The 21,344-nt window shown below is 50.1% G+C and overlaps 1 protein-coding gene across 1 annotated transcript in view; it reads right to left on the bottom strand.

The window, feature by feature from the left end:
* Window positions 1–689: 689 nt before the first annotated feature.
* The window catches only part of LOC116952504 (claudin-7-like), a 42,586-nt gene continuing 21,931 nt past the window's right edge, over window positions 690–21,344 (bottom strand). The window contains exons 2-6 of the mRNA XM_076074319.1: window positions 10,810–11,128; window positions 9,149–9,313; window positions 5,477–5,558; window positions 3,196–3,342; window positions 690–1,699 (exon numbers count right to left, since the gene is read on the bottom strand). Of these exons, the coding sequence (XP_075930434.1) occupies window positions 1,507–1,699; window positions 3,196–3,342; window positions 5,477–5,558; window positions 9,149–9,313; window positions 10,810–11,029 (807 nt within the window). The 5' untranslated portion in view covers window positions 11,030–11,128 and the 3' untranslated portion in view covers window positions 690–1,506. The remainder of the gene's footprint in view (window positions 1,700–3,195; window positions 3,343–5,476; window positions 5,559–9,148; window positions 9,314–10,809; window positions 11,129–21,344) is intronic.

Below are 21,344 nucleotides of genomic sequence, written 5' to 3'. Positions count from 1 at the left end.
CAACCCTCGCTGCTGCTGCTGCTGCCTCCACAGTGCTGTGTCACAGGCAGCCACGTGCAGCGGCATAGCCACCACCGACACCACCATCACCGCCACCACCGCCACCGCCTCCACTGCCGCCACCACCACCACCACCACCACCGCCACCACCACCACCACCACCACCGCAACCACCACCACCGCCACCACCGCCACCACCACCACCGTCGCCACCACCGCCACCACCACCGCCACCACCACCACCACCACCGCCACCACCACCACCACCACCACCGCCACCACCACCACCGCCACCACCACCGCCACCACCACCACCGCCACCACCACCACCGCCACCACCACCGCCACCACCACCACCGCCGCCACCACCGCCACCACCACCGCCACCACCACCACCGCCGCCACCACCACCGCCGCCACCACCGCCACCACCACCGCCACCACCACCACCGCCGCCACCGCCACCGCCGCCACTACCGCCACCACCGCCACCGCCACCACCACCACCGCCACCACCACCGCCACCACCACCACCGCCGCCACCACCGCCACCACCACCGCCACCACCACCACCGCCGCCACCACCACCGCCGCCACCACCGCCACCACCACCGCCACCACCACCACCGCCGCCACCGCCACCGCCGCCACTACCGCCACCACCGCCACCACCGCCGTTGCTGCCTGGCAGAGCCCTCAGTCGCACGCATTTGGCGCAAGATCCCCTTGGGTCATCCGGGGGGGAGGGGGCGCTCTGTAAAATCCCCGACGATTCCTCGCGGGGGGGAAAAAGAAAAAAACCTCGTGCGGCTCTTGGGGGTGTGGGGCATGCGATAGGATTCGTGCAGAAACCTCCACTGGCAAGCGACCAGTTGGGGCGAGCGAGACCTGCGGCGGCCGCGCTCCCAATGCCGTGCCACTGCCGGTCGGCCTCACGCCGACGGCTGCCCAGCACGAGGGCAGTGGCAGTGCATCAGCCGTGGAAGGGGAGAACAGCAGCGGCTGCGACGTTTCATGTGTACCGACTGAATATAGTGACCACGTTTACTTACCGACTAACTGTGCACCCTAGCAGAGACCTCTCACGGCAAACCACATTTCGCTGTCGTTCAGGTCGGCGTCGAGAAAACTTCACGGAATTCTATGTCCATGAAGCATCTTTCAATTCATTCAATTCCATATTTTTCTACGTAAGAATATCAATAGCATTAATACATGCTCTTCGAGAGCTACGGTTGCTACTTGTGCAATAGAATATTTAAAAAAACAACAACAACAACAACGCACCACGCAACGATGCCGTGCTGTACTATATACATCACCGTAACATGCCGCTGTTAGCGTTCCCCACGACGGCGCCCGTGATTGTTCGGCGTCGTGCACCGGAGTCGTGAGTCGGTCCGCGGTGAAAGTCGAGCGGCGACGGAGGTGGCAGATCTCTGGCGGGCGGGCGGGCGGGCGGGCCGGCAGACAGGCGCTCGCTCACACGTACGGGCAGGCGCTCGCTCACACGTACGCGCTCTTGGGGTGGTGGAGCCCGCGAACTCCGCTGCTGCTCACGGACGAGCGGTCGGAGCCCGGCACGCCGGAGATGCCGGCGCTCCTCCCTGCGGCGCGCGTGCCCCTGGCGGAGCGCCCAGGCGGCGGCGGCGGCGGCCCCTCCACGACGCGCAGGCCCGCGCGGCCGTCGCCGCACGTCCTGCAGAGCGCACGGCGCCACGGGGCGTCAGCGTGCCGGTCGGGGTTTGCGCGAACGACGAAAGCCGGCGGATCGCTCCGATTTACCAACGAGTCATTTTGCACCGACGAGGGTGGGCGCCGTTCACGAAGCGTCCCCATGGCGCCAAGCACGAAAGAGGAACGGCATCCAAGCGACCGGGTGGCAGATTAAGAGGGCCAAGAGGAACACAACGAATTCGGATGAACACTTTTAAAACTTTTATTTTATTTTTATCATGTTTTATTTTTATTATTTTATTGTTTCCCTTCTGCGTGACTTTGCCGAAAGGACCAAGAGGATGAATCCCTGCAGTCACGAAAGCTTTAAATCGAATTTTTTTTAAACTGATTTAAAGCTTTCGTGACCGCAGCGATTCATATTCTTGGTTCTTTCGGTAAAGTCACCACCACGTAGAAGGGAAACAATAACATAAAATAAAATATAAAACAATAAAATGCTCACGACGTTTCGACTGCCACCCGGTCGCTTGGATACCGTTCTTCTTTCGTGCGTGGCACCATGGGGACGTTTCGTGAACGGCGCCCGACCTTGTAGGTGCAAATGACTCGTTGATAAATCGGAGCGATCCGCTGATTACTTGTGTCGCAGTCGAAACGTCGTGAGAATTTTGTTGTTTTATCTTTTTATTATTTTAGTGTTTCCCTTCTACATGGTGGTGACTTTTCCGAAAGAACCAAGAGTATTTTAAAACTGGTTCGGTTGAAAGGTGTCACTGCTCTCCGACAGGAAGCCAGACCAAATCAAGTAGGAGCCAGACCACCACAGCTCTCCTGGACTACCGAGTGGAGGGGGGGGGATCACCAGGGGGAGTTCCACTCCCAGTGGGGGTCACACCACAGTAGACATCCAATCACCCCCCCACCCCCCACCCCTAGAAGGCATCTAAGATCAAAGTACGCATAGAAGAGCACAATCGGCAGATCTTAATGAAGGAACCCTGCCAGGATTGAATTCCCTCCTGAATACAAAGTGCAACAAGCCCTCACAAAGGCCTTAAATACGAGCCACGTGATCGTGCATTGCACTCGACTAGACACAGCCAAGAGCCAGTGCAGAAAAGCACGACCACGGTTCGGCTCATTAGGCTCAGCGCTGTGAGCCATGCGGCGCAAGTCGAGACCGCCGCGGTTCCCTGGGTTGGAGGGCGTTGACTCAGCCCGTCATCCCGCCGTCCAGAGTCGATTAATAAACGCGTGCCACTTCGTGGGGGTGAGACGACAGTGGTTGTCCTCCTGTCGATCGCCCCCAAACACGCCCGCTGATGGCGAACGCGGGAATTCCCTGTCCGCCGGGGAGCTCGGGAGTCGTGAACAAACGGAACGCCGCGAGCGCTCAACCTCGACGCTCGCGTAGGGCCGCGAGCCCCCTGCAGATCGACGGACAATGCCCCCCAATTGAAGCTTGTGCGCTGGGGGGGGTGGGGGGTGGGGGGGGTGACTGCGCGCGACTCTCACTGGAAGACGCGAGGGGTCGTGTGGTAGGGCTGCGCCGTGGAGGATTCCCGCTGTTGCCTGCACGCGGCACATAGGAGGAGGCCACCGCCCAGCAGCACGAGGCACGAACCGGCCCACCCGACGTAGAGACCAGAGCCGTACTCATACCTGCGGACACACAGACAGAGATCCAGCCCCACCACGTGTAGCCTGTAACAGGCTGTTGGGGGCAAGCGCCGTTAGCGAGGAGCACCTACGAAGGTCGGCACGGTACACGAGGGGGTGGGTGGCCAGACCCACGCCCGGCCGCCTTTGTCTCCCTAGTGGGTACTCATTTGAGGCCGAGTCCACCTATGGGAGGCCGAAGGACCGTTTCAGATAATTTTCGCTGGTGTTGGCCCCGAGAGGGAATTGAACTCAGGTTACCGCTCCCCACCTGCGGATAGACACACAGGGACCCACCTCACCACACGTCCAGGGCGACCACCTTCACCGGCGCATCGTGACCCCAACGAAATTTAGGGATGTGGAATCTCCGAGGCCGGCTCAGGGATGTAAACGCGAGATGGAGCACCAGTCTCCGCGCGCTAATTTGAGCGGTAAATCACTTTGAATTGTGTTGATTTTTTAGTAACAGAATCACCGGTGCACCCTGGGAATCACAGGGAGAAAGGCAAGCCAGGGAACCTAGGCTGGCTTGTTGTTGGAGGCTGATTTTTTTTCATGACGTGGTGAAGCCTTAAACGACAAAGAGGAAAGGCTACGGCTGTTGATGCGTTAATAAACGAAACCTCCGTTCGCAAATATTGCGAACAAGCCCAAATGGCAGCAGCCTAAGGATAGATTGGTGTACGTGAAGGGAATGTACCAAACGCTAGGGCCGCTTACCCCAGCAGCCTGCGTGTGCTATACGGGGAGATGTTTGTATATTTATATACCAGTTCAGTTCAGTTTATTTTGGTATAGCTCTGTGAGCCATTCGGCTCTTGAATCGGGTGCAACCACAACAAACAAACAAAAAAAACACGAACAAGAAAAACATCTTTTAAAAAAACACCACCTTTCATCAAGGGTCTCAAAGGTGCTGCACTAAACCGAGCGGCAGGCACTCGGCTTAACGATAACTTATGAAACGAAACAATATGACACGGAGGGAGAAAGCATTCCAGAGGTCGTGGATTCGATCCAGACCCTGACGCCTGCTCTATATTTGGACTTTGCCTGTTCTCCCCGTGGTTGCGTAGATTTTTCTGTGGGTCCTCTTGGTTTTACCTCCACATTTTGAATCGACATCACGCGTTTAAGGCATTTGGTTGCTGTAAATTTCCACATGCTGATAAGCCACTTCGTTGAGCGATAATTTGTGGCCAGGTCGCAGCTGAAAAAGAGCTACATTGCTCCATGGGCGTTACCTGGTAAAATACATGTATTGTTTTATTATTACACGCTTTATTTTAACTCACTGTCTGTTATATTCTTGGCTCTTTCGGTAAAGTCACGTAGAAGGGAAACAATAAAATAATAAAAATATAAAACAATAAAATTCTCACGACGTTTCGACTGCAAAACAAGCAATCATTTTTTTTTTCAAATTTTCTTGCTGTGGCTTTCACACCTGATGATGATTGCTTGTGTTGCAGTCGAAACGTCGTGAGAATTTTATTCTTTTATATGTTTATTATTTTATTGTTTCCCTTCTACTTGGTGACTTTACCGAAAGAACCAAGAATATGAATCCTTGCAGTCACGAAAGCTTTAAATCAAAATTTCACTATCTGTTGTTGTTGTTGTCGTTGTTGTTGTTGTATCCTCAAATCTTGTAACTCAATGTTAACCCACTTCCCAATGTGGTATCGACTGAAAACTTGGTATACTTATGTCATACTGATGACAATACTAAATTCTATCATAATTTTTTTTTTAAACATTATTTTTTATATGTTATGTTTCGGCTTGGGTCTAATTGTCCACGCTCAACTGACGTTGGCTGTCATTGGCCACGGTCCCCTTACGTTGTGGCAAGCTTCGGGCCCACTTCCTGGAGTCGTGGAATTCTGCCAAATATTACTTATTTAGTTTTAAGTTTAGTTTGGCGGGGGTGGTGGGCGGGGGGTCACACGGGGAACAGCTCGGTCGCCCATCGACCGAAGCATCGGCGTGGAAGCGCACAGAGAATGCCTGCGTCCCGAGGTCGCTGAGTCCTTGGGGGGGGGGGGGTGGGGACAAATATGTGCCAGCGGCGACAGCAGTAGCAGCAGCAGCAGCGTTTGCGGAAGATGAACGAGCGTGCAAATTCGCTCACTTGGCTCCGATGAGATAGGGGTCATAGAAGTCGATGGTGACGGCGTGCGCGTAGTAGGACACGGCCGTGACGGCAGCCGCCCCTGCTCAGGGAGAGGCAAGTTGGGGCGGGGGGAGTGGGGGGAATGGAAACAACCATCACGGTAAAAATCGCGATCACAACAATAAGATCACTCGGTAACGCGAACAGATTTCGCCATGGGAGGGGGGGGGGGGTGGGGCGAATTAACGTTCAATCACGACTCGTGAGCAAAGTCAAAGGGAAGTTTCTTTGTGGCGCTTGTGTTTCGCACGTTTCTGCTTTTATCTGATAAGTTGATGAACGCGCACGAGGGGTTGGTCTCCCGTCCAAACCGCGCACACAAACGCCGCGTCCAAGCGCAGCAGCGAGGACGCGACACGCAGAAGAAAACAAAACTTTGAAACTTCGACGAGCGCATCGCGTAGAGCTCGCCGAGGGGAACAGATCGCCGTGTCGTTCGCCTTCGGCAGACATAAAATGACGTCGCAACGCAGTTTATGCGAGAGCCGGGGGGGGGGGGGGGGGCTTACGGGTCTCGCCATAATGTTCAAGTGAACCACACTACCTCGCTGATCCCGTCAAGGATGATAAACCATCATCACGTGAACTAGCGGTGGTCATCCTCGCAGCAGCAGCAGCAGCGGCTTTTGGCTGGCCATCGAGCAAAGGGGGTCAACCGCATCGCGCGCTTTCAGACGCGCTTCTGCGGCCGTCTGGAACGCTCTTCACCTCCCGATATGAGGAAGCCACCGGAGCTATGAAAACTCACTTATTTAGACCCTGTCGCGTTTAATATTCATGACCCAGAATAGTAGACACGGGCTTATCACGAGCAACATCGTGTTGACAAAAAAAGCTCTGCCCTCGTTTGTTGAGCCACAGCTTTTTTTTTTTGTCGAACGCCTTCCCGTGTGACGCTGGCTGTGACCTCCAGCGGAACCTCGCGTGCAGATGAATTGCCAAAAAGGTTGCGCTCGCGTTTCAACTTTCATCCGGATTTTTTGCCGAACAAAAAGAAATCAAATCGGAGAATTTTCGCACCATGTGATGATTTCATTGGATTTGCCTCCGTCCGGCGGTGGAGAGTTATAGCAAAACAAAACAATTGCAAATTCATATTCTTTGGTTCTTTCGGCGAAGTCACGTAGATAGAAGAAGAAGAAGAAGAAAAATAATAATGAAAAATAAAGTGTATAAAAAAGAATAAAATTAAATAAATGATGTATCTAAAAATCAATAATTACTTTACATTCTGTTTTTCGGCTGATGAGACGCGGATCGTTGGTGGAGGAGGCCTCTTGCTGCTATCGACAGGCAGCTGCATGTAGCAGGCCACGTGCTCTGTTAAGGCTCGGGAATGTTCTTTAAACTTGTAACACATTTTGTCTGCTAATGCAAATGCCTGCTGGAGAACACTGGTCCAGAATGACAATAACCCGACGGATTGTAATTAATTGTATATATATTTTGTTTGTTTGTAGTGAAACAGACCCACGTTTGGTTTATTTCATTGTCTGCCGTGATCAATCCATTGCCGAATGAGGGCCTCAACGAGCCGTCACCTGTGACGTAACCAAACCGTAGACCAGACACGGGCAAAGTGCGGCCCGTTGGGCTTTTTAATCCGGCCTGCCGAACTTGTCCAAATATTATTATTAAATTAAATTAAATTTTACCTTTCCCCTGTAATACCCACATTTCCCCATTAGATGGCGCACTTTGACCGGGAGTCACGACATGTTTTTGTATTGTTCATGTTCGTGCAATTTGTTAAATTGCCTTGCAAATAAATGCTTCGCTACCTGTTAAAGGGCCAAATCCTTTCATGTAATGATTTTTAACACGTCATTTATATTTAGTTCACGCAAACGCTCCATCCATCTGTTCCTGGCCCGGCCCCTCTGTCAAATTTTAGAACCCATTGTGGCCCGCGAGTCAAAAAATTTGCCCACCCCTGCCGTAGAGCGACGGGAACGAGGGCTGATTTCGTGACTCCACCTCCGTGGTGGACGCCCTCTTGGGCGTGCATCCCCCCCCTCTCCTTTAGCAGCCCATTCCATCTTGAGTCTCGACCCCCCAGCCACCGTCGTCCCCTTCTAGTGGAGCGTGCTGTCCGAGCCCACTCGCTGCAGAGGTACGGCTCAGGATGAATGTGTAGCGACGTAATTGGGCCGTTCTATGGCGACAGTGGGTGCACTATACACAAGGGGCTCACTAGAGGGCAGATTCCGGATGTCACGGAGGTCGGGTCAGGACACGACAGTCTGGGTGAACCCGCGAGAGCACGTGACCGGACGAGGGGGCACGGAGGGGGTCCCCAGAAGGGGGTGAGCGGGCCACGTGATGTGGACCCAGACTCATCGCGAAGGATCGAGAAGGGGGGGCGGAGCCTGGTCACGCCACAGGAGATAAAAGCCGAGCCCCGAGGGGGAGCGGGAAAGAATTCGTCGGCTTCGACCCCCGCTCTTCAATCTCCGTGCGCGACGACACGACGGCGTGTCGGCTGTTCTGGTTCAACCACATAGGGAATCCCATCAAGTGGTTAGGGGCCGTCCATAGATGACGTCACGCGATTTTGGACGATTTTTGACTCCCCCCCCCCTCGTCACACGGCGTCACAAAAAGTCAGACCCCCCTCCCCTCAAATATGACGTCACAAAGCTCTGCCCCCACCCCCCCCCCCAAAAAACCATATTTCCATTTTGAAAATAAAACGTGCTTCAAATCGCTTTAAACTATTGTCATTGTAGTTGTGTATTTAATGTGGAGCGCTGCACTCTGATGCTGTAGGAGAAAACATTTATTAAAAAGTGTATTTAATTAAGTCGAACGTTTGACTCCCCCCCCCCCCCCCGGTGCGTGACGTCATTTATGGACGGCTCCTTAGGTGGTGAGGAACGATGGCCGCCGCCTTACGTAGTAGTTAACCTGTAAAGTGCATAGTTGCTCGGAATGTACATAGTTAACCGTGGAACGTTGAATAGTGTCGGTTGAGAATGAAACGTGTTGCCTCCCAGTCTTGTCGCGCGCATGATTAGAAACCACCACACATGTGAGCGAAAGCAAAGGTCGCGTGTACAGCCATTGCGCTCAGTGTTTTGAAGATATCACGGAATCCCAGCGGAACACGTGGTCACGTAGGTGGAAAAAATAATAAAAAATCAAATAAATTAAATTACCGATAGAACCAAAGAATATGGATCCTTGCACTCACGAAAACTTCAAAATCTAGAATTAAATCGAAATTGTTACGTAAACAGGCGGAGCAGAGTGGGTTGGAGTGTTTGGCTGACATCCCCTTTCCCACGCGCGCGCGTACGCGTTAACGCGGTGGTTAGCGCGGTTGTGGGGAGCGGTAGTGGAGTGGTCAGATCGCTGTGCTACGCACGTTTGCTACCCGAGTGCAATTCCCGCTCACCACCAACATCAGCCATGAATATTTGAACCGGTCCTGGGCCTCCCACATGCACGTATGCTGAACCACACGTAGCCGACCGCTCTGACCGCCCACGCCCCTCGAGTTCCGTGCCAGCCTTAATAGGTGCTCGCCAACCAACAGCACTTGCCCCAACAAGCGTGTTAAAGGCTATACGGTGGACCTGTGTCTTTGTGCGTGCGTGGGTGCGCGCGCGTGCGAGCGAGCGAGCGTGCCTGACAGCATGTAGGCAGTGCCGCTGAAGATAGACATGTGCGCCTTGGACTTGGCAGTCAAGGAGCCGACGTGAGTGCACTTCATGCCGAAGAGGGTGCAGAGTGCGGCCAGGCCACCGATCACCACCGACGAGACCATGAGGCCCTGGCACGCGCGGATGTACACTGCACGCGGGTCGGGGAGGGGTGGGATGGGGGAAACAGCGGGTCGGCGGGGGAGAGTGGCGGGAGTTGATTCGTGCCGAGATCGGGTACCGGTATTGTCGTGTTGAATCTCATTGCGGGATTGTTGCGCGGTGTTGGTCGACCTCGGCTGACTGAGAAATGTGTCTGCGTTCGGTGTGCAGTGGAACATCTGGGAAACCCGAGGATTGCCAGTTCAAAGATATTCCCCTTTAGTGCCCAAACTAGGGTGTGGCTAAGACGCTTGGGCGCGACTGAATAAAATTCCCTCCGTGTCCGTCTGTGGCCGTGTTTCAAGTGGAAAGTGAAGTCGCCTGCCGGGACCGTTAGCTGTCCACCCTGGCCCACACCGTGACCCCACGTCCCCACCCACAGTACTCCTCACAATGTTGCATCTCGCTGGCAGTGCCCTCTCTCTCGTCTAATCATCACCGTTGTCACCAAATTTAATGAAAACGGGCTTCAACTTGAGTGCTGCTTTTGGAGGGGGGGTGTGGGTGACTCGGCCCTCCCTCCCTGCCTCCCTCCCTCCCTCCAGCGTCCAAGCAATGAGCACCACTTTGTGAGGAAGTCAACAGTGGGTCGTCTTTGGATGGACTCATCCCCGCCATAGGAATGTGGAGTCTCCAACACTGGCTGAAGGCTATAAACAGAAGGTGAGTACCAATGCCTCGATGCCAATGCGATCAGCAGCAGCAGCAGGATATCATTGTGACCTTTTTCACTTTAATCAAAATCTTAATTTTTGTTTAGCCTGCAGGAGGAATCCGATGAGCTGTAAAGCTCTTTTTCACAGATGTCCAGTAGGAGCGGGTCAGAAAGTTACAACAATAAACAGCACAACAACGCGATAGGAGTGCAAAGTATAGGAAAGTTAACAAACTCACGAAATACAAAAAGCTATGAATTGCATAAGTAAATAAATTCTTGCCGATTTAGCAACGTCAAAAGCAAGCTTGGGCAAGGCAGAAAAACAACAACAATACCAGACCACAACAAGACAACAACACCCAGTAGTCCCTCAATAGAATGACACATTAAAGTTGAACTATCGATACACAGTTTGAGGGTAAGGATAAAAGTTTTAAAACATAAGAATTGGTTTTACCCTTTTTTGGAAAGAAAACAGGATTTGTGTACCTATGTTCAAACACCAAATATAAACATTTTGCAAGGAATCGAGTTGTTGCGTCAACCACGTACAGTATTTGTGGTGAACATGCAAACACAATCACGCTCTGATAATTATAGATGGCATTGTCCTTGAAACCGATTGGTCTACAGCAGAGACAGCCTTCTTGAAGCCCTAGTATCACCGGTGGTAGACCAGAGAACGCCAAAATGCGAACGCTACGGTACTTTGAAGCTGGCTAAAAAAAAAAGGTCCCATTTGGATCAAAGTTCCAAATCATGTTTGCGAAACGCGCCTGTCTCCGCCGCTGACCGTCCGTCCGTCCGTCGCTCCGTTGGGCACTCACCGTCCAGGTCGAGCATGGTGAAGTTGGGCTTGCACTGCATGCTTCCCATCGCGTTGGCCGTGCACTGCTTCCAGAGGCCGTGCGATACCCAGGAGGCCGTCATGAGCGACTTGGCACGGCTCGTGATGCGCCATTCGTTGGACGCCGTGCACACGATGACCCCCACGAGGCCCACGAAGGCCAGCGAGGCCCCGAGCACCTGCATGCCTGTGACGCCCATGAGCTAAGCGACCTTCGCCGCTCCCCCTCCGGGACGAACGGACGGACGGAGGGAGAGGTGGCTAGGGACAGGTCCTAGTTGCTCCTCGACTCGCGCTCACTGACACGCGGACACAAAGACAACAGGTGAAACATTAAGAATGGGTTTTACCTTTTCTGACAATAAAACCGGAGGTGTGAAGGCGTTCAAACACCAAATGGAATTTTTTTTGCAAGGCATCAAGTTGCTGCATTAACCACGCAAACTTGTGGTGAACATGCAAACAAAAACATGCTCTGACAATATATGGGGCATTGTCTTAGAAAGTGATTGTCCTGCACCAGAGACAACCTTCCTTAGGGCCTAGTTCTGCCAGTGTCAGACAATAAAACGTCAAAAGACGACCAGCACAAGGATAATGCCACTGTCAGCACATTTATATCTATCTCGGGGTGAGCAGCTACAAAATGGGTCTCTTTTTTGCCAGTATCAAATGGGTCTCGGTCCCAGATGTATCCTCGTTAAGCCTTGCGCAAACTCCCGGGGGACGTGTTCCTGGTGAGCATCCAGTGGCGTGAGGGAGGGTGGGCATGGGGCATATCGCCCTGCCACCTTGAAATTCCAAAACTTCCTATTTTAAACGAAACGTCTTATTTTATTTTACCAGGTAAGGCCCGCTGAGCTATACAGCCAACCCCCGTTATTCGTGAGTTCTGGATTCGCGAGTTTCGCATTTTCGCGAGTTACTCAATGTGTACCAATTCCCTATTCGCGACCTGCTGGACTCCGGTATTCGCGAGTGTAAGTAGCGCCAGACCACCGACAAGTACTTTACACGTACTGTACTTTACAGTACTCTACTTGCTTGCTAATTGCCCTTAATCATGACTCCCAAGCATCCACTGGGAGAGGAGAGTGCGTCTGCACTAGAGGAGAGTGCGTCTGCACTTTCCTCCCTCATTGTATCTTCTGAGGAGTCATCCTCCTGAATTCGTACTGACTTCCTCACGATCACCACCACCTCCATCGTTGTCAAATCATGATCATCCAAGGTAATTAGAACACACATTGTTCTTAACAATTTATTGTAGTTATTGTTACAAATAAAAAAAAATCCATGTTCACTCATACCAGGACCTTAACCCCATTTTTCCCGTTGAACAAGGTTTCTGCATCCAACGAAGTGGCTTATGTCGACATTTTTGCAGCCGAATGCAGCACTCGAAAAGCATGTTTCTAAATGTGGAGGGAAAACTCGGGAGAAGCCGGAGAAAAATCCACACGACCACGGGGGAGAGAGACTCGCAAACTCCACATTTATAGGCATCAGGGTCTGGATCAAACCCACGACCTCCTGCATACCAGGCGAGGTAGTTAACATCTCCTAGCCAACGTGGCGCCCCATTGATATTGTATTGATATTCACCAGAGAAGATGCGTTATTGACAAGCAGATAAGCCGCTCGGGCAATCTCAACTCCGGCGTAGTGGAGCGGAGCCAGGGTGGGCGAGTGTTTATCCGTTGACTACGCCGCTGAAATTTCAGAGGCACAAGTTCAGGCAATAACTGTAATCTCTCCGTCATCTCTCTTTGCAGTAATGTGGATAATTGTATACCGCCTATTAAACTAAATGAAACGTGTTTTTACTCAACCCCCGGTGGTCACGGCGAATCTCGTGACTCAGCCCTGCCGCAAACAACAACCGCTCAGCCACCAGATCGTGCTCTACGTCCAGAGTGGCCGACGCAATCCGGATGGCTCAGCCATGCCACTCTGTCTCGTGAAGGGACACGGGCATGTCTCTCGATTTGTCGCCTGGTTGAAGAAGAAAAAAACGAACTTTACATCGACGATTAACACTGCTACTCTTGCGTGCGGCAATGTTCAGGAGCTCGATGCAAATGCCGAGGTCTGCTGCTGGCCATGGACGAGAGGGCTTCAGCAGAGAGAGAGTTCGTGTCGTTTTTAAAATTATTATTGCACGCTTTTATTTAACTTACTCTGTTATTGCCTGAACTTGTGCCTCGTGTCCTCAAATTTTGTAACTCAATTTTAACCAACTTCCCAATGTGGTATCGACTGCAAACTTGGTATACTTATGATGACCGATGACAATACTATATTCTATCATTAAAAAAATATTTTTAAACCATCTTTTTTATATGTTATGTTTTGCCTTGGGTCTAGTTGTCCACGCTCAACTGACGTTGGCTGTAATTGACCACGGTCCCCTTACGTTGTGGCAAGCTTCGGGGCCACTTCCTGGAGTCGTGGAGTTCTTCCATTACTAGTACGGTACATTTCATTAAAGCGTGTTTTAAAAAAAAAAGTATTTTTTAAATATTATTACTGTTCCTCCTCCTCCGTTGAAGGAGCATAGGCCACAGTGGTTTTCTATATTGGTTCATAGTTTTTGGTTGCATGGCCACGATCACACGACTGTGGCTTCAATCAATCGATCTTTATTCTGTGTGCCAATGTCGCCCTCGATAGAGTAGGCATCAGTGTACGTTACCGCAGAACGGGAACGGTACCTGGGGGGGGGGGCGCAGAGAGACAGGAACGAGAATAGGAACCCGTCACGACCTCAGCGGCGAACGCCGACTGAGACGGAGTAGATTGCAACCCACGTGCAAAATAAAGTGCAGCCGTGCGCAACGAATAGCACGAGAAAAGTAAGCGGTGAATACAAATACGTAAATAAATTAAAAGTAACGAGACAGCTTTTATCTTAAATGTTAGATGTTGTGGCAAGGGGAGTTTGAGTCGGTGCGTCTTGCACAGACCACGTGGTCTGTGCGTCTTGCACAGACCACGTGGTCGGTGCGTCTTGTACAGACCACGTGGTCGGTGCGTCTTGCACAGACCACGTGGTCTGTGCGTCTTGTACAGACCACGTGGTCGGTGCGTCTTGCATAGACCACGTGGTCGGTGCGTCTTGCACAGACCACGTGGTCGGTGCGTCTTGCACAGACCACGTGGTCGGTGCGTCTTGCACAGACCACGTGGTCGGTGCGTCTTGCACAGACCACGTGGTCGGTGCGTCTTGCACAGACCACGTGGTCTGTGCGTCTTGCACAGACCACGTGGTCGGTGCGTCTTGCACAGACCACGGAACTGAGAGGCCCTGGGCACGTTTCGAGACGCCTCCGTCCCCTCGGCCTCGGGTGAACAATCCTGGGCTCGCCTTAAATCTTTCTCTACGAGTCCCCAACCATCTCTATGCGTCTCTGTTAGTTTCTACGGGGTCACTTAATACGGTCCATAGTTTGGGTTGCATGGTCACAACCGTGCCACTGTGGATTGTGTCTCCGCATTTTCCGCTCATGCAGGAGGTGATGTGCGGCATTGGCTCGCACATCACCTCACACACAGCCATGCCGCTACCGAATCTCGAAACAAATTAATTCCTGTTGCCACCCGAACACAAACGCAAATTATTGGGCCCTCCCGCATCAATGACCCGGAAAGTCCCGGAATTTACATCCGGCAACTCGGACAGGTGGCAACCGTCGTGGTGTGTCGGGAGAAGTGATAACCCTTAGTACTGGATACAGTCACATTTGCAAATGTGATGTGTAACTTTGATCATTAATGACCTGTGTAGTATTGATAGTTGAATGTTAATGTGCCATTTGTATGGAGGGACTGCTGTTGCGTGGTGTTCTCTTGGTGTGGGATGGAACTGTGTTGTTGTTGTTGTGTGTGCTCCCTTGGCCAATCTTGATTCGTATGACTTATGTAAATTATTATTCACATTTAGTGACTTGCTTACCATTTTCTCCATTTTACACTCCTGTTGTGTTATTGTATTGTTGTCTCGTTGTAACTCGCCACTGGACATCTGTGAAAAAGAGCTTCATAGCTCATCGGATCCCACCTGCAGTCTAAACAAAGATTCTGAACCCTGGGGGCGCGCCACCACTTGGTCCTGCTGCAGGAGGCCCTGCTGCAGGGGGCCCTGCTGCAGGAGGCCCTGCTGCAGGGGGCCCTGCTGCAGGAGGCCCTGCTGCAGGGGGCCCTGCTGCAGGCAGGCAGCAGGCCCTGCAGCAGGGGGCCCTGCAGCAGGGGGCCCTGCTGCAGACTGCCCCCTGCTGCAGGGGGCCCTGCTGCAGGGGGCCCTGCTGCAGGGGGCCCTGCTGCAGACTGCCCCCTGCTGCAGGGGGCCCTGCTGCAGGGGGCCCTGCTGCACTGCGATTGCTCCGCGAGGGGGCGCCAGACAGCAGGCGAAGCGTTGGGTGTTGGTGGCAGACCCGGTGAGCCGCAGAGCTTGCGTGTGACGACTGGCTGGGGTCGTCGTCACCGAGACCTCGGTGGGGCCGTGTGGAATGGAAGAGTTCCTCCAGGTGTCACCGTGACCCGTCGCCCCCAGTCAAGGCCTCCTGCTGCTGCTGCTGGATAGGCACGGTCCGGCGTCATCGAGCGCGACGACGTTCCGTGACCAGCACCAGCTTCAGCGTGGGGTGTCCCCCGTGAGCACACGCGTGGACGCGGTTCGTTCCGGATCTGTCGTCGACGCTTGGCCGCAGGGCGAGGCCGGACGTCTGTCTGGTCGTCTGTCTGGTCGTCTGTCTGGTCGTCTGTCTGGTCGTCTGGTCGTTCAAGACGGAGCTTCGTGCACAAACCAGGCCCAGACACGCTTGGCTACGTACGGTGCGAACGAAGTTCAACATACGTGCATACAGACACGGTGGTGTCAGAAGAGGTCCCCTACGTGGGGGGGGGGGACCGTTCGTGATGTCACGGAGTCGTTTGTGACGTAGTCAGATCCGCCTGGTCCACAAGGATGATGTCACGGCGTCGTTTGTGTGACGTAGTCAGATCCGCCTGGTCCACAAGGATGATGTTACGGCGTCGTTTGTGACGCAGTCAGATCCACCTGGTCCACGAGGATGATGTCACGGCGTCGTTTGTGACGCAGTCAGATCCACCTGGTCCACGAGGATGATGTCACGGCGTCGTTTGTGACGCAGTCAGATCCACCTGGTCCACGAGGATGATGTCACGGCGTCGTTTGTGACGCAGTCAGATCCACCTGGTCCACGAGGATGATGTCACGGCGTCGTTTGTGACGTAGTCAGATCCAACCTGGTCCACGAGGATGATGTCATGACGTCGTTTGTGACGCAGTCAGATCCACCTGGTCCACGAGGATGATGTCACGGCGTCGTTTGTGACGCAGTCAGATCCACCTGGTCCACAAGGATGATGTCACGGCGTCGTTTGTGACGCAGTCAGATCCACCTGGTCCACAAGGATGATGTCACGGCGTCGTTTGTGACGCAGTCAGATCCACGTGGTCCACGTGGATGAGGCTGCGCCGCTGACAGCGCGAGATGGAGAACCTGGAGATGGTGGGGACGCGTAGACTGGCCCGCAAGTTATTTACAAAAGTGATCAAAGAACGGCCACATTTTGCCAATAGAAATGTGGCAGACTCCAGCAGCTGATTACAACCAATATAAATATATAGAGTAGTTCATTCGTGTTGTTAACGTAACATCATGATTAGTAGGGTTTGATCTCATATATACACCAATAAACCTACTCCCCAATTAACTTACTCATGTATACACCAATAAACCTACTCACCCATTAACTGACTCATGTATACACCAATACACCTACTCACCCATTGACTGACTCATGTATACACAAATAAACCTACTCACCCATTGACTGACTCATGTATACAGCAATAAACCTACTCACCCGTTAACTGACTCATGTATACACCAATAAACCTACTCACCCATTGACTGACTCATGTATACACCAATACACCTACTCACCCATTAACTGACTCATGTATACACCAATAAACCTACTCACCCATTAACTGACTCATGTATACACCAATAAACCTACTCACCCATTGACTGACTCATGCATACACCAATACACCTACTCACCCATTGACTGACTCATGTATACACCAATAAACATACTCACCCGTTAACTGACTCATGTATACACCAATACACCTACTCACCCATTGACTGACTAATGTATACACCGATAAACCTACTCACCCATTAACTGACTCATGTATACACCAATACACCTACTCACGCATTGACTGACTCATGTATACACCTATACACCTACTCACCCATTGACTGACTCATGTATACACCAATAAACCTACTCACCCGTTAACTGACTCATGTATACACCAATACACCTACTCACCCATTGACTGACTAATGTATACACCAATACACCTACTCACCCATTAACTGACTCATGTATACACCTATAAACCTACTCACCCATTGACTGACTTATGTATACACCAATACACCTACTCACCCATTAACTGACTCATGTATACACCAATAAACCTATTCACCCATTAACTGACTCATGTATACAGCAATAAACCTACTCACCCGTTGACTGACTCATGTATACACCAATAAACCTACACACCCATTAACTGACTCATGTATACACCAATAAACCTACTCACCCATTAACTGACCCATGTATACACCAATACACCTACTCACCCATTAACTGACTCATGTATACACCAATAAACCTACTCACCCATTAACTGACTCATGTATACACCAATACACCTACTCACCCATTAACTGACTCATGTAGACACCAATAAACCTACACACCCATTAACTGACTCGTGTATACACCAATAAACCTACTCACCCATTAACTGACTCATGTATACACCAATACACCTACTTACCCATTAACTGACTCACGTATACACCAATAAACCTACTCACCCATTAACTGACTAATGTATACACCAATACACCTACTCACCCATTAACTGACTCATGTAGACACCAATAAACCTACTCACCCATTGACTGACTCATGTATACACCAATATACCTACTCACCCATTGACTGACTCATGTATACACCAATAAACCTACTCACCCATTGACTGACTCATGTATACACCAATACACCTACTCACCCATTGAATGACTCATGTATACACCAATAAACCTACTCACCCATTGACTGACTCATGTATACACCAATACACCTACTCACCCATTGACTGACTCATGTATACACCAATAAACCTACTCACCCATTGACTGACTCATGTATACACCAATAAACCTACTCATCCATTGACTAACTCATGTATACACCAATACACCTACTCACCCGTTGACTGACTCATGTATACACCAATACACCTACTCACCCATTGACTGACTCATGTATACACCAATACACCTACTCACCCATTAACTGACTCATGTATACACCAATACACCTACTCACCCGTCGACTGACTCATGTATACACCAATACACCTACTCACCCGTTGTCTGACTCATGTATACACCAATACACCTACTCACCCGTTGACTGACTCATGTATACACCAATACACCTACTCACCCGTTGTCTGACTCATGTATACACCAATAAACCTACTCACCCGTTAACTGACTCATGTATACACCAATACACCTACTCACCCATTGACTGACTCATGTATACACCAATAAACTTACTCACCCATTGACTGACTCATGTATACACTAATAAACCTACTCACCCATTAACTGACTCATGTATATACCAATAAACCTACTCACCCATTGACTGACTAATGTATACACCAATACACCTTCTCACCCATTGACTGACTCATGTATACACCAATAAACTTACTCACCCATTGACTGACTCATGTATACACTAATAAACCTACTCAACCGTTAACTGACTCATGTATACACCAATACACCTACTCACCCATTGACTGACTAATGTATACACCAATAAACCTACTCACCCATTGACTGACTCATGTATACACCAATACACCTACTCACCCGTTAACTGACTCATGTATACACCAATACACCTACTCACCCGTTGTCTGACTCATGTATACACCAATACACCTACTCACCCGTTAACTGACTCATGTATTCACCAATACACCGACTCCCCAATTAACGTATTCATGTATACACCAATAAACCTACTCACCCGTTGACTGACTCATGTATACACCAATACACCTACTCACCCATTAACTGACTCATGTATACACCAATAAACCTACTCACCCATTGACTGACTCATGTATACACCAATACACCTACTCACCCATTGACTGACTCATGTATACACCAATAAACCTACTCACCCATTGACTGACTCATGTATACACCAATACACCTACTCACCCATTGAATGACTCATGTATACACCAATAAACCTACTCACCCATTGACTGACTCATGTATACACCAATAAACCTACTCACCCATTGACTGACTCATGTATACACCAATAAACCTACTCATCCATTGACTAACTCATGTATACACCAATACACCTACTCACCCGTTGACTGACTCATGTATACACCAATACACCTACTCACCCATTGACTGACTCATGTATACACCAATACACCTACTCACCCATTAACTGACTCATGTATACACCAATACACCTACTCACCCGTCGACTGACTCATGTATACACCAATACACCTACTCACCCGTTGTCTGACTCATGTATACACCAATACACCTACTCACCCGTTGACTGACTCATGTATACACCAATACACATACTCACCCGTTGTCTGACTCATGTATACACCAATAAACCTACTCACCCGTTAACTGACTCATGTATACACCAATACACCTACTCACCCATTGACTGACTCATGTATACACCAATAAACTTACTCACCCATTGACTGACTCATGTATACACTAATAAACCTACTCCCCATTAACTGACTCATGTATACACCAATAAACCTACTCACCCATTGACTGACTCATGTATACACCAATACACCTACTCACCCATTAACTGACTCATGTATACACCAATAAACCTACTCACCCATTAACTGACTCATGTATACACCAATAAACCTACTCACCCATTGACTGACTCATGCATACACCAATACACCTACTCACCCATTGACTGACTCATGTATACACCAATAAACCTACTCACCCGTTAACTGACTCATGTATACACCAATACACCTACTCACCCATTGACTGACTAATGTATACACCGATAAACCTACTCACCCATTAACTGACTCATGTATACACCAATACACCTACTCACGCATTGACTGACTCATGTATACACCTATACACCTACTCACCCATTGACTGACTCATGTATACACCAATAAACCTACTCACCCATTAACTGACTCATGTATACACCAATACACCTACTCACCCATTGACTGACTAATGTATACACCAATACACCTACTCACCCATTAACTGACTCATGTATACACCTATAAACCTACTCACCCATTGACTGACTTATGTATACACCAATACACCTACTCACCCATTAACTGACTCATGTATACACCAATAAACCTACTCACCCATTAACTGACTCATGTATACAGCAATAAACCTACTCACCCGTTGACTGACTCATGTATACACCAATAAACCTACACACCCATTAACTGACTCATGTATACACCAATAAACCTACTCACCCATTAACTGACCCATGTATACACCAATACACCTACTCACCCATTAACTGACTCATGTATACACCAATAAACCTACTCACCCATTAACTGACTCATGTATACACCAATACACCTACCCACCCATTAACTGACTCATGTAGACACCAATAAACCTACACACCCATTAACTGACTCGTGTATACACCAATAAACCTACTCACCCATTAACTGACTCATGTATACACCAATACACCTACTCACCCATTAACTGACTCACGTATACACCAATAAACCTACTCACCCATTAACTGACTCATGTATACACCAATACACCTACTCACCCATTAACTGACTCATGTAGACACCAATAAACCTACTCACCCATTGACTGACTCATGTATACACCAATACACCTACTCACCCATTGACTGACTCATGTATACACCAATAAACCTACTCACCCATTGACTGACTCATGTATACACCAATACACCTACTCACCCATTGAATGACTCATGTATACACCAATAAACCTACTCACCCATTGACTGACTCATGTATACACCAATACACCTACTCACCCATTGACTGACTCATGTATACACCAATAAACCTACTCACCCATTGACTGACTCATGTATACACCAATAAACCTACTCATCCATTGACTAACTCATGTATACACCAATACACCTACTCACCCGTTGACTGACTCATGTATACACCAATACACCTACTCACCCATTGACTGACTCATGTATACACCAATACACCTACTCACCCATTAACTGACTCATGTATACACCAATACACCTACTCACCCGTCGACTGACTCATGTATACAC

This window comes from Petromyzon marinus, chromosome 47, assembly GCF_048934315.1.
Source record: "Petromyzon marinus isolate PM22_M1 ecotype Great Lakes invasive population chromosome 47, UKy_Petmar_22M1.pri1.0, whole genome shotgun sequence".
NCBI classification, from domain to species: Eukaryota; Metazoa; Chordata; class Hyperoartia; order Petromyzontiformes; family Petromyzontidae; genus Petromyzon; species Petromyzon marinus.
This window is presented reverse-complemented; position numbering and strand designations above follow the sequence as displayed.